At 31.4% G+C, this 13,927-nt stretch overlaps 1 protein-coding gene and 1 long non-coding RNA gene across 2 annotated transcripts; one reads left to right on the forward strand and one right to left on the reverse strand.

The window, feature by feature from the left end:
* Positions 1 to 513: 513 nt before the first annotated feature.
* On the reverse strand, positions 514 to 10,761 carry LOC114338383 (isthmin-like). Its single transcript, XM_050658772.1, has 3 exons — positions 10,621 to 10,761; positions 10,441 to 10,566; positions 514 to 853 (listed from the first exon to the last, which is right to left on the reverse strand). Exons 1-3 carry the CDS (start codon positions 10,682 to 10,684, stop codon positions 624 to 626), a joined length of 420 nt encoding a protein of 139 aa, XP_050514729.1. The 5' UTR covers positions 10,685 to 10,761; the 3' UTR covers positions 514 to 623.
* On the forward strand, positions 3,024 to 3,604 carry LOC126889983 (uncharacterized). Its single transcript, XR_007700245.1, has 2 exons — positions 3,024 to 3,289; positions 3,364 to 3,604. It is a non-coding gene; the product is annotated as an uncharacterized LOC126889983 (long non-coding RNA).
* Positions 10,762 to 13,927: the final 3,166 nt, after the last annotated feature.

The following is a 13,927-nucleotide window of genomic DNA, read 5'->3' on the forward strand; positions in this document are numbered from 1 at the left end:
TTTTAAGAATTTTTTATAGTGGATTATTAAATTGTGAGGTATTTTAGTACTAAAAGGTACTCTTGATTTAGGTCGGTAGAATACATAGTTTTCTAGAAACTAGATACATGGTCAGACATTTTCTAGATAGATAGTCAGAAAAATCGATTTGAAAATGTTTTGTTTTTTGAATTTGAACAAAATTTGAAACTGTTTTTCCTAACTGACATCAATTCCGTCTTCTTCCGTTATTCGCATTGCTTTATTTTTTTCTTTCGATCTTCTAATAAAGCTCTTTTATTGTGGTATCTCAGAGTTTCTCTATATTAACTTTTTCTCCTTCATGGTTAAACAAATTTTAATATCTCTGGAGAAATCGTGGAAGTACATCCTCTTAGCTGACTAGACAGTGTTGAAAATAATTTGAAAAAGTTAAGTCAGAAGATTGCAACAGTAACTAAAGATAAATAAGCTTGGAAGAAGATATTTGGCCGAATCAAGCGAAGCATGGGTTGCAAAGCGTGAATAAATATCTTTAAAATATTTATATCTTTATTTCTAAATTATTGTAGGATACTTCTTTAGGACATAAAAAATTGCACATGTACCCAATAAATTTTTAATCTTTAATAATGATTACGGTATCATAATTTGATCAAGCCGAACAATTTTTGAGGACAAGCAGGCATTTGACAACGTTTCTCTTCCATTTCTGTTTCAGCTTCACGACAATTTTCTCGACAATTTCTCCATCGAATATTTCTACCTCTTCCACAGCTGACACTACAAGGCGACCACTGAGTCCACTGGTCCCATCGGGGTTCCGTACTCTTCGTTGTAGTAGGTACTGTTTTAGTAGATCTGTTTTCAGCGTCTGAAATTATTTATCTATATACAGTACCAATAAATAGACTACAAGAATATGCTAAGAATGGGATGGAAATAAACCTAAAGAAAACTGAATACCTAAGAACGGAGAATACAGAGACAAATAAAATAGCTGGAAATAGAGGAAAGTAAACAAATCAAAGAATTGATTTATTTAATACACACAAGTACAAGTATTTGTACAACTGAAGAATATATATAAAAAAAATAGACTAGGACAAACAAAACACTGTATACGGTAAATGAAATCCGGTACTGTGGGATAAGAACATCAATATAAAAACAAAAAGAAGTATGTATATACGGTGAGGCAGATAACTGGCCTATTAGAAATATATCGAGAACTAAAGGCAACAGAATCATGAAAATTGGAATAAAGGGGTTTTGAGGGATGATCTATTAAATGAAAATATTTTCATCTCTTTGCAACTTATAACTTTGCAACTTATAACTTGGTTTTTTAAATGGGACACCCTGTATATTTTTACATTTTTGGATTCTCCTCAATATCTTCTTTCTTAAAATATGAGATTTTGTAATATTATACAGGGTATTTTAAAAGATATTTACGTTTTTATATTAATTTCGTAGCAACATTCACACCCTGTAGAATTGTAATAGTTTGACATTAAAAACTCTGCTTACGTTCAAGTGATTTTTAATATAGTCTATTATTGTTAAGAATCATTAGTATACGCTCTGAGCTTCGCTGGTGTCGCTCCTAGCGGATTAGTAATGCAACTTTCACCGGTAATTTTTAAATTTATTATTTAATTGTTATGGCTTAATATTTACAACGCAAAAAAGTAATTAAATTGTAATCGATTTTTTTAAGATTTTGCTAATCATTTTGACGTTCTATTGATGAAATATTAATTTCTTACTTCGGATACTTTCACAATTATCGTGTAGATGGCGCTAAGATTAATAGATTAATTTATAATTACATATTACGGAACATTAAAAAAACTTAAATTCAGTATTTAAGGTACTAGTACACTTTAGAAGACCAAAAATAATCATTTTTTTCAAGAATTTGTTTCTCAGAACCTTTATTAAAAATGAACATAAAACTTTTTACATATTAATATCTAACTCTTAGAGAGTACAAAAAATATACCTTTTTTCATTTATGTACGTACATTAATATTACAGAGGGCGCAAAAGTTTTTTTTTTGAAAAATGGCTTTGGCAAAGCCAATTAGCCAGACTGGTTTGTGATTGATTGCAGATTCATAGTCATAAATTTCTTATTTCATAACATAAGTAGGTACATACTACAATATTATTTTTAGATACATAGGTACATTGTGTTGCTTTTTTTATTTTGGATTTTTTTTTTAATTATTTTACTGTTTTTTTAATATATATTTTAATTTGTGCTAAACACTTTTTTTACTTTCTTTTTTTATTTTTCTTTTCTTTCTTATTTTTGTTTCATTTTTTTTGTTATTATTATTTTATTATGTGTTTTTTATATATATTTTTTCTTTTTTTTTTAATTTTTTCAAACCACATTAACAAATTATGCCTAGTTAGTAGGTATGTATTACATTTACAACTTGTATTTACAAGTTGTAAATAGTTGGCGCAAAAGTTGAGGCCTCGAAAAATGATGGCGGACAGTTAATCTCAGGATTAGGATATCTGAAACAAAAAAATCGTACTGGATTTGAAAAAGAAACGTTTCTTACGTGACAATTTACCACAATTTGACCAAAAAATAAACAATAAATATTTTTTAACCATGAAAAATTGAAAGAAAACTGCCGATTTTTTCACAAACATTTTTCAAATTTCCGTAAAATCTTTGTTTTGCGGAATTTTTAACTAATAGTGGTAAATTGTCACGTAAGAATCCTTCCTTTTTTCCGAGGCCTCGACTTTGGCGCCCTCTACAATATTAGTGTACGTTCATAAATGAAAAAAGATATATTTTTTGTATTCTCTAAGAGTTAGATATTAGTATGTAAAAAGTTTTAGGTTAATTTTTAACAAAGTTTCTGAGAAAAAAATCTTGAAAAAATGCTTATTTTTGGTCTTCTAAAGTGTACTATTGTTTGTTTTTTAACCAAGAGGAGTGATTCAAATTTACCGCGCTGTAATTCTTGTTTCTAATTGGTCCAACCGCAGGCAAGTTTACTCCAAGGTTCATAGATAGGGGTTAGGTTATCTCATAACTATGTGGGCGGAAGCGAGAGGGAGGGGAATGCCTACGTCACTCGTACGACAAAGTCAAGTTTGACAGTTGTTTGTGGTTATATTTCCGTATATTTTTGTGGAATTTTCTTATAATATCGTTTATTTGTTTAATATTTGTTGAGTTTTTAAGCATATAAGGACAATATTACTATAATTACTTATTTGGGTCCTATACAAAGGCAGTAATGACTTGTGAAGTGTGTTTTCGTAACCGTGTAAAGTTAGTTTAAAAATTATAATATTACACATAATAATATGTAGTTTTGTATGTTATAATAGTAAAACATTTTTTAGATGAGTGGTGCTAACATTTGTAGCATAGCTATATGTAACAGCAACTCCAAAATTCCTGAACCAGATGGAAACAAAATAATGTTTTTGGACATTTCCCAAATACCTTAACATTATCAAACAATAATGGATAATAAAATGTTACATAAGAAAATAGGTAGCAAACATTTCCTCGTGTCTGAATATGTTAATATTATGTTACGTCTTTTTTATATTTTAACCTAATAATAAATTATTTATATTATTCGTTCTTTTGTTGTTGCATACCACCAAAAATGATAAAAGTGCTGCACATTCCACGAAAAACATAATAATAAGTAAGTACCTACATATTAGTATTTTTGATTTTAAACTTTTTCTTCTATTTTTTTGGATTTTTGTGCTAATTAAATTGTTTTCTCCATTTAAAACACACATAATAAGTGTTAAATGAATTCTAGTTTTTTGTTAGCAGACTATTGATTTTTAAGGGAAAAATTGATATAATTACCAATATAAGAACCACTTAATATACCTATACCCAAGAAAATCTCAAAATATATTGCAAAACCTAAGTTTTTGAACCTTTTATTAGCATTGACTCTTATGACAATTTTAAAATTGTCGTACGGATGACGTATTCCCGCCTTTAAAAAGCCAGCCTTTGATTGGTCTACAGTTATGAGACAACCTACGCCCTAATCTATTAACCTTGAGTTTACTCCACTGTTATTAAATTTTGACACTAATGACATTTATTTAATATTGGCACTTCTGTCATTTTATAGGTTAATTAAGTATATCGGAGATTTTTTGTGTTTTCTGCATTATTCCTTTAATTTTTAGATTTTTAGTCTACTTTTATATTAAAACAGTCGTTTTTAGAACTCTTTAGCGATGTGTTCGTATAATATAATATGTATGGATTATCATCGAAAGCTGATATGATCAACGAAAAAAGAAGATGAATTTATTAGAGAGTTATCAAGTAACTCGAGGAGAATACGGTAACGTTATTTTAGCAATGGAGCATGCGCAGTATGAATATTGAATAACGGAAATGATTTTAACGTTAACGTGCTCCGTTACGGTAGGTCGGATAGCGGGCTTAAATACGGTAACGTTAGCAGCGAATCGCACCAATTCGGCAGGACTCGGAGTGACTCGGCCATTTCAGTTCTGTCATGTTCATGTAATAAATAAATATGTTGTGTTATGAAATTTTATTTTGTATGTTAACAGGTGTTTTGTCTTTGTTTTCTTGGCTTGGTTTTGGTTGACTGTTTTGGTTTGGTTGAGTTTAAAGTTTTAGTTCCTCTCAGCATTACTTACCAGTACAGGTATGACCAGTTTCTGTTACAATTATATCTGGTATCCCTAACAATTGTACAAGCCTTGGAATATCCTGTTTTTCAAACCGAAAATACTGTTTGGCTTGTTCAGGTTCTAAGGTATCGAAATTAAAGACAGGATGTATCATTTAAAACGAGATTTAGTATTAAGTACTCTATATCATCGTCATTGGCTCCAAGTAACATTGCCTGTTAGATCTCTTCCATATTTTTTAGAAAAATTTGAAATCCAAATTGTACAAAACAAGGCAAAATTACAAAATATGTATCTTGGGTGAAAGAAAACAAAAACAAAAAAATTTAAACAAATTTAATTATTTTGCTGTCAAATACGAAATTTGACTGACAGCTGCCAACTATTAACGTGAAGCAGAAATTCGACCACTTGATAACTCTAAAATTACATATACGTTAAAACTTATACCGTAAAAAAATAGCGTTTACGTGTCAAAATAACGGATGGATAGAATTTTACTTGATAACTCTCTATTGACTTTTCTAGTAACTTTCTTGAGTGTGAATCTGTCTTTTTAGTTTACTCCTCTTGGATAAAAAATCAACATTAGTACCTTAAAACGTAAGTATATTTAAGGTAAAAATATATACCACAGCTTTGACCAACTAATATTTTTTATAATTAATGTTTTTATTTTTAATTTTAAATTAATCACTTTGACATTTATGTCAAATTTCCAGTAAACGTTTACAGACTTGTCACTACTGGCGCTCGCGAATTTTTAAATATCCCCTCTACGTACGAGCTCAAAGCGTATAGCTAATTTTGAAATTTTAGTATACAGGGTTGGTCGAAACTCGGAATGAATATTTTCTCGTAATGAAATGATATTTCATAGTACTTTTTTATTTTATAAGTATTCCCTATTGGCTCCGTGCGTCTCCCCTCTACGTACAGTCACGTGATACGCTGTCAGATTTTGTAAGGACGTTTTAACATTGAGTCTTATGGGATTATTTTGTTAAACTTGAATATTTTATTTTGTAGTGATAATAACCGAATACAATTGTTAGAATTCATTAGTTACTAATTTATACTGTAATTTATAGTGCAACAAAATATTTTCTTTTTCGTTAATAAATATTTATTGACATAAACTGCGATAGTGAGGTTATGCATACAAAATCAAACTGATAATCAATATTGGAAAGTGAAGAATTTATAGTGCGTTTTTATTTTCTGTTTATATTAATACATAATATCACTAGCGTGACACGAAATTTTTTTAAATGTCTCATTTAAACATACACAAAGCGTCCTTATAAAATTTCAAAAAACCGCCACCATGAGCAGGTCGGTCGATTTTGCTTTGACACTTTGTTAACGCTCGGAGCGAATACCTAACTTCTTTAATTTGTGAGTTATTGGTGATTCAAGCTAAAAATTAATTGCAACAAAAAATAAGTAAAATTTTATTAGGTTGGCCGTGAAAATATTCAATCACAAATAATTTTTCAGAAATAAATACATATTAATCCAGACTGATCCTTAAAATTACCAATAATGGTTTAGCTATTAAAATACCTACGTAGTTAAGATTGTTGGTGCGACTAACAATTAAGCACAAATTAAAGCAGTTAGGTATAGGGAATGCTTAAGAAATAAAAAAGTACCATAAAATATAATTTCATTACAATACTAAAATACAGGGTGTTCCATTTAAGATAACTCAGAACATACTCATTCCGAGTTTCGACCAACCCTGTATACTTAAATTAAAAATTTAGCGATACTAATGATTCTTAACAATAGTAGACTATATTAAAAATCATTTGAACGTAAGTAGAGTTTTAGTTGTCAAACTACCACAATTCTACAGGGTGTGAATATTGCTACGAAATTAATAAAAAAACGTATTTATCTTTTAAAATACCCTGTATAACATTACAAATCTTCATATTTTAAGAAAGAAGACATCGAAGAGAATCCAAAAATGTAAAAATATACAGGGTGTCCCATTAAAAAAAACGAAGTTATAAGCAACTTCCGGTATACCGGAAGTTACAAAGAGATGAAAATATTTTCATTTAATAGATCATTCTTCAAAACACCTTTATTTCAATTTTCATGATTCTGTGGCCTTTAGTTTAATAATAAACACAATATTTCTAATAGGCCAGTTATCTGCCTCACCCTGTATTTAACACTATAACAAGAAGTATCATCACTTATGGGTGTGAAAATTAAACGATAAATAAAAAAAACATAAATAAAATAAGAGCAACAGAGATGGAATTCCTAAGGAGAAGCTGCAGAGTAACAAGAAGAGATAAAATATCAAAGATTTTAAGAAAAAATGGCAATGAACTCAGATATAATGGACTATAGAACAAAAAAGATTAACCTGGTACGGACATGTCTTAATGTTCACTATCCCTCAGAGATAGAGTTCCAAATCAAATGGATGAAAAATCGGTGTTGTGGACGCAGTTAAAATTATTACAACGCTGAAATAGAACTGGGCAGACCATGTTGACAGGGTCAGACAAGAAAGATGGACAAAGAAAATTTTAGAATGGAAATAAACACAATGCGTATATGGTAATCGATGAGGTCATCCAACAAGATGGTTGGATGACATCAAGCGCATCTAGCACAAATTAACTCCAGATGCTCAAGACCGAAAGCAATGGCATTACTTACGAGAGAACTATGTTCAGCTGTGGTCTCAAAACGGCTACTGATGATTATCATCATGTGTACAGTATTTCTCATGATCATCTTTCAGTGCGTCACAGTTTTTCGATTTCTTTCTAACGCATTAAATTGTGTGTGACAGAAAAAAAGGCACGTCGGTGATTACATTTCGTCGGTGACATTTTTATAACATTTCTTCTAGTTATTCTAGTTGTCGATAGATGGCGCCATAATAAAAAAATATTTTTTTTAATTAGATCATAATATTACAAATATAATCTATATAATTTATAAGACTATACAAATCAAAGAAAATACCATTTTATAAATGCAAGAAACACATTTGATTTGTTTTTATTCCAAATTGAAAATAAAATGTGACAACTGTCAGATTAAACTAAAATGTCGTGTTAGAATAAATGTCATAAATGTGTATTATCACGGACTTACCCTTTTTCCTATCATTTGTTACGCACTGAAAAATGATCATGAAAAGGACAATAGATGTTCTGTATCTCTGTGTAGAGTAGGAAGGGCGAGTCAAGTCCCGCAGTACTTAGGCCACAATTGACCCATTGTCCTTACCTTGACCCGTTGTCGTCCTTAGCTCATTGTCCTTCCTGCCATTTCCAGGAAGCTATACAAATCGCCAGGGGACATCTCCCCTATGTAGGGGAGGCCAAGGCTAGCTGAACGCATACTCCCGTAATGACGACAACTCCGAACATTCACATAGGACATGCTCGACAGTTTCGTCATCTCGTTCACACTTCCTGCACAGAGGTGTGTCTACTAGCCCCACTGTGTGGAAGTGTTTGCTTAGTTGACAATGGCCAGTTAAAAAACCAATCGTAGGTTTTTTCTTTTCATTCTCAAGTACTTTCCTGATGCTGACTTCCCAAGGTTCCCATCTTTTCACGGTTTGCATGTGGGAGTGATATTTGACAATTTCCGCGATTGTTGCAGTTGACCAGCCAAAAAGATCACCAGGTCCTAATATTCTTAAGCCTGCTGCCTTCCTAGCTAGCTGGTCAGCTGTTACCTATATAAATGTAAATGAAAAATTGATCACTAAATTTTCTGAACAATCACATTCTGCTATTTTCCTTTTTTATCTGTTCATATTTTTTAATCCTATATTCCGGTTTTTAGTTTGTACCTCTTCTGTGTGCAATGCTTTATCAGGTTGTTTTTATAAATTGTTTCTTGGTATAGTTCTGCAAAGTACTTACGTCTGGGTCTGCCTAGATGCTTTAATTTATCTCGACAATTCTCTAACATGTTTGCTTCGTTTATTTTTTTTTCATCTCTTTTTGGCCCTTATTTTATATTTTTGCTAATTATTAAAAAAACCTCGAATAATAAGGAATTCAAATCTAGATTATCAATAGTTAGAAATAGAACAGGAGAAATATAAGAAGTGAGATGAGCTGCAAGAAGCTGGAATTCAGCTCGAAGGCATGGACGACGAATGAAAAAAGATAATATCCCAACAAGGAAAGAAGTCATCAAAACGATAGAGAAATTTAAAGAAAACAAAGCTCATGGAGCAGATGGCATTCCTTCTGAGCATAAAATATGGCGCCAAAAATCTGACCTGTAAGTAGGCTAGTGGAACGGAAGCAAGTAAAAAAGCCTTATTCGGAACAATTCTCCATTCGCCCCTGTCTTTGGCAACTCTTCTCCATGCTCTAATTCCAATAGATTTTAAATCGTACTCTAAGTTGTCTTGGTACCTAAGTCTCGGTCTTCCTTTTGCTCGTTGTCATATCGTCCCTCTTCGGTCAAAAACTTTTCTGACTATGGCATCTTCCTCTCGCCTGATTACATGCCCTATCCATTTAAGGCGTGCTACCTTAATGAATTTTACGTCAGGTTCTCCAAAACTTCTATTCAACTCAAAGTTGTAACGCCTGCGCCACAAACCTTGTTCTTTTAACCTTCCGTATATTCTTCTTAGGATTTTTTGCTCAAAACGTTTGAGCATTTTGCATTCTGTGTGTCAAGTGACCAAGTTTCTGAAGCGTATGTTAGCACTGGTCTTATTAGTGTTTTGTAGACAGTCAATTTAATTTTTTTAGTCATTTTTGAGGCCATCTGTCTTCTTAATCCATAGTAACATTTATTGACGAGCACTATTCTTCTTTTAATTTCTTCACTGACATTGTTATCTTTAGTTAGCAGCAAGCCTAAGTATAATAAGGTGTCGACACCTTCCAGTTCTAGGTCGTTAATTATTATTCTTGTAGGTATCGGGTTGCTTGACCTTGTGCAACACATATATTTGGTCTGCTGAACATTTATTTAGTCCCATTCTCTGTGCAGATGCTCTTAACGACCGAAATGCTTCAGTCAGAGATTCTGTGGACCTATCTATGATGTCCATGTCATCTGCGTATCCGAGAATGTGTACTGATTTGTTAAATATATTACCATTCATATTAATCTGGGACTCTCGAATTATTTTTTCTAATGCCAGGTTAAATAAGCGACACGATAGTCCATTTTTGCAATGGAACGGTCTTGAGAAATCGTTTTGGATTTTTACCATGCTCTCTGCTCCTGTGAGTGTACGTTCAGTTAAATGGACAAGATGAAGCGGTATTTGAAATTCTACCGCAGCAAGTAGAGGTTTCCCTCTATTAACTGAGTCGTATGCGGCTTTGAAGTTCACGAATATGTGGTGGGTGTCGACGCCAAATTCTAGAGTTTTTCGAGAATCTGCCTCACTGCAAACATCAGCAACCCGATTTTTGACCCTTCGCTTCGTTATAGATCATTCGCTGTCTGTATCTGTAGAGATAGCGAATGATCGATAACGAAGCGAAGGGTCAAAAATCGGGGTCCTGGTCCGTTGTTGATTTATTAGGACTGAAACCGCATTGATATCCTCCCACTATAAGTTCGGCGTAGCGTAGGGGAGGAGTCTTTTGTACAACACTCTATATGCCATGTTGAGTAGAGTGATGCCTCTATAATTACCACACGTTATTAGCTTATATATAAGAATTAAATTTATGTCTTCATATACATAGACAAATATAATGTCATAGACAAATAAAGAGATTTGTATAAGAACATACAAACAGATACTACCTTTTTTATCTTCCCTCTTATGAGACATTTTAATATCCTGTGTCATTAACAAATTATCTTGCGATGTAGTTATCACCTCTCTTTTAAATATTAACTTTTCTGGGAAGTCAATATATTTCTCTTCATCTGAAACGTATTTAAAATAATAAGGTAACAGTATTTAACACAACGCACTCAAACCTGCTAGAAAATAGCCAGCGTGTGTATGTAGAAGTAACCAAATTATGTAAAAACTGGATACCATCAAAAATATGGCGATCTGGTAAGATAAAAGTCGAATTGGGCTTATTTTGGTTCTATTTCAGTATAATATTATTTACGTCAAAGTCAAAAAGTCAGATTAGTATGACATTCCGTTGTCATTTTGAGTTCTTAAGATCGGTTCCATTTTGAACACACCATATTGTACCTACCAGTTTCCTTTTAGTTTCCTAAATATTTCGTGTTGCTTCTCAGATTATTTTAACTATTTAATTATTTGAGAATTGAGAACATTAAAGAAAAATTTAGGCTGGTCTGAAATTAAGATGGGCGACCTGGATAAAAACTGGGCCCCACACATATGGATCATAGTTCTGGGTGTTACTTTGTTACCACATTGTACCTACCACAGTTTCCTAATTATTTCTTGTTGCTTCTCAGATTATTTTAACTACATATTTAATTATTTGAGAATTGAGAACATTAAAGAAAAATTTAGGCTGGTCTGAAATTAAGATGGGTGACATGGACAAAAACTGGGCCCCACACATACGGATCACAGTTCTGGGTGTTACTTTTGCTTAACAAATACAACAGGAATAACAAGTAAATCAAAACATACTTGAAAATATCCCAACTTGCCTGTAGCGATCTGACCTGCCACACAGATTCAAGAACTGCAGTTGGTCAAACCTAGGAACGAACAAGTTTGAACATCTTACAATCTCCATATGGCGTCATGGCAATTGTAAGATTTTTAAACTTGTTTTTAGGTATGACAACTGTACAAATACCACCTACTCCAACATCCATAGAAATTAGTGACAGTACAAATCCTAAACCAGAGCAAGAAGAAAATTATGATATACAAGGTCCCAGTTTTGAGGTAGCCAGTAGGCCTCATTTATTAACTCAAGGTGACCTTAATGATTTGGTTTGGATCCTCTGGACCATTCTACAAACATGAAAGAGACATGTGGCAATATGAAACTGATTTTAGAAAATATCCAATATGAAAATATTAGATATTTTATATATATTTAATACGCAACTAATAAAAATATTGGCAATGCCATTTTAAAGTCTTCTACTTTAAAAAGTATAATATATGTCTGAATTGCCGATATAAATGAGTCAGATTAAATTAAATTATTAGAAGAATTTGTTACTAAGCAACAATATTTTTGTTTAATTTAGTAATATTTTGTATTTTGACAACGGTACCCGATTTGGGCGTCGAAACGTTAATAAAATTATTTTTTCAATTTAATAGTGGCTTATTTCCCAATCAAAATAGTTAATTATGAAAATAGAGATGGAACTTATGTAGCGATCTTATAGTAAGGCTGGGTATACAAAGTTTGCTGCTTTTTTTGTAAACGGGATAGCCGAGATCGCAAAATCTATTATAAAAAGAATAGTCCAAGTAATGAAGCTTAAAATAGGACAAAACCTCGCAATTTTTACAGAATGGATCGATTTGCTTGAAAATTTGAGAATAAGTAGTGAATAGTCCAAGGATCAAAATCTATATGATGCCAAAAGGCGCTTTTACCATGGGGGTGGATGCCACCCCATGTCAGGGGTGAAAATTTTTTATTATATTTTGACCGCAAAAGTTGGTAAAAACATTCATTCTAAGCAAAAAATGTTCTACACATTTTTTTGATAAAATTAATAGTTTTCTATTTATTCGCTATCGAAAGTGTTAGTTTTATATTAAAAAAATTAATGTTTTTAATCAGTTTTCTGCAAATAACTCAAAAAGTTTTTGTTTTATGAAAACCACTTTGCTTAAAAAAATGTACCTTTTGAAAAAATCAACAAAACCGTGTTTTTAAATTTTCTTTAAGACCAATAGTAATCGAGCTATACTTTATTATATGTTATGTCTTCTTCGGCAAATGCTAAATACTGTAGTTTCAAAGTCAAAAGACGGGAAAACTATGCATTTTTCGAGGATCACTTGTTTACACTAATTTGAAGTATTTAAAAATATCTATCTTCAAAAATAAAAAAAGTCTTTAGCTCAAAAATTAGGTGGCTTATAATGAAAAGAATGTCAGACCCTATATTTTTCAGCGAAAAAGTGATCGAAAGCAAACCCATAATCACCACCCTGATTAAAATTAGTCATTCACCTTACTTCGTCTTCTTTAATTATGTATTATTAATAGGTTCTAGAAGTTTAACTGGTTTAGAATGATTAGTTTTAAAAAAAATGGAGTCAAAAGCAAATATCGAATTTTTGAAGTTTGGTAAAAAATTCCCTTTTCTTCAGAATAGAAAGATTATCATCAGAGATACAAAAAAATATTTAATACAAAAATTGTAGCTTATTTAATTCCTAAGAATTTGGTTTGCAAAAATTTTCTCTGCGGTAAAAATTGAGTGAGCTATTGACAATTAAAACTTGTAATAACATGCAAAAATCACCTTTACCAACCCTTTCAAAGTCACCACTTTTTGCGACTGAGGATTTTAAAAGGATTTGGTATTAACAGTCTTATAGATCTTGTAAAAACCTACCAAATTATTTTTTAACAAACTTTCTAAGATAAAAATTAAAAAGGTTACGGTTAAAAAATTAATATATTTTTTTCAAAACAAAAAAAAAAGAAATCTAATTGGAAGCATAATAATATAAGTTAGCTTTGCTTTTAGTCATTGGCCTTATTAATTCTTCTTTATTTTTGTATTATTAATAGATTTTAAAAGTTTGACTGGCTTAGAATGATTAGTTTTTAAAAAACTAGAGTTAAAAGCAAATAACGACTTTTTGTAGTTTGGTAAAAAATGCCATTTTCTTCAAAATAGAAAGATTAGCATCAGATATACGAAAAAATGTTTTAATATGAAATTGTAGGTTATTTAATTCCCAAGAACTTGGTTTGAAAAAATTTTTTCTACGGCAAAAATTGAGTGATTGGTAAATAAGTATATATCGAAAAACATTGATTTTTTCTATATAAAACTAACACCTTCGATAGCGAATAAATCGAAAAGTATTAATTTTATCAAAAAAATGTATAGAACATTTTTTGCTTAGAATGAATGATTTTATCAACTTTTGCTGTCAAAATATAATAAAAAATTTCCACCTTTAAGATGGGGTGGCAACCGACCCCATGGTAAAAGCGCCTTTCGACATCATATAGATTTTGATCCTTGAACTATCCACTACTTATTCTCAAATTTTCAAGCAAATCGATCCATTCTGTAAAAATTGCGAAGTGAAATGCTTCGGTTCCTGGACTAGAAGTCATTATTGCTCCCAATAATGACA

This window comes from Diabrotica virgifera, chromosome 8, assembly GCF_917563875.1.
Source record: "Diabrotica virgifera virgifera chromosome 8, PGI_DIABVI_V3a".
Lineage (NCBI taxonomy): Eukaryota > Metazoa > Arthropoda > Insecta > Coleoptera > Chrysomelidae > Diabrotica > Diabrotica virgifera.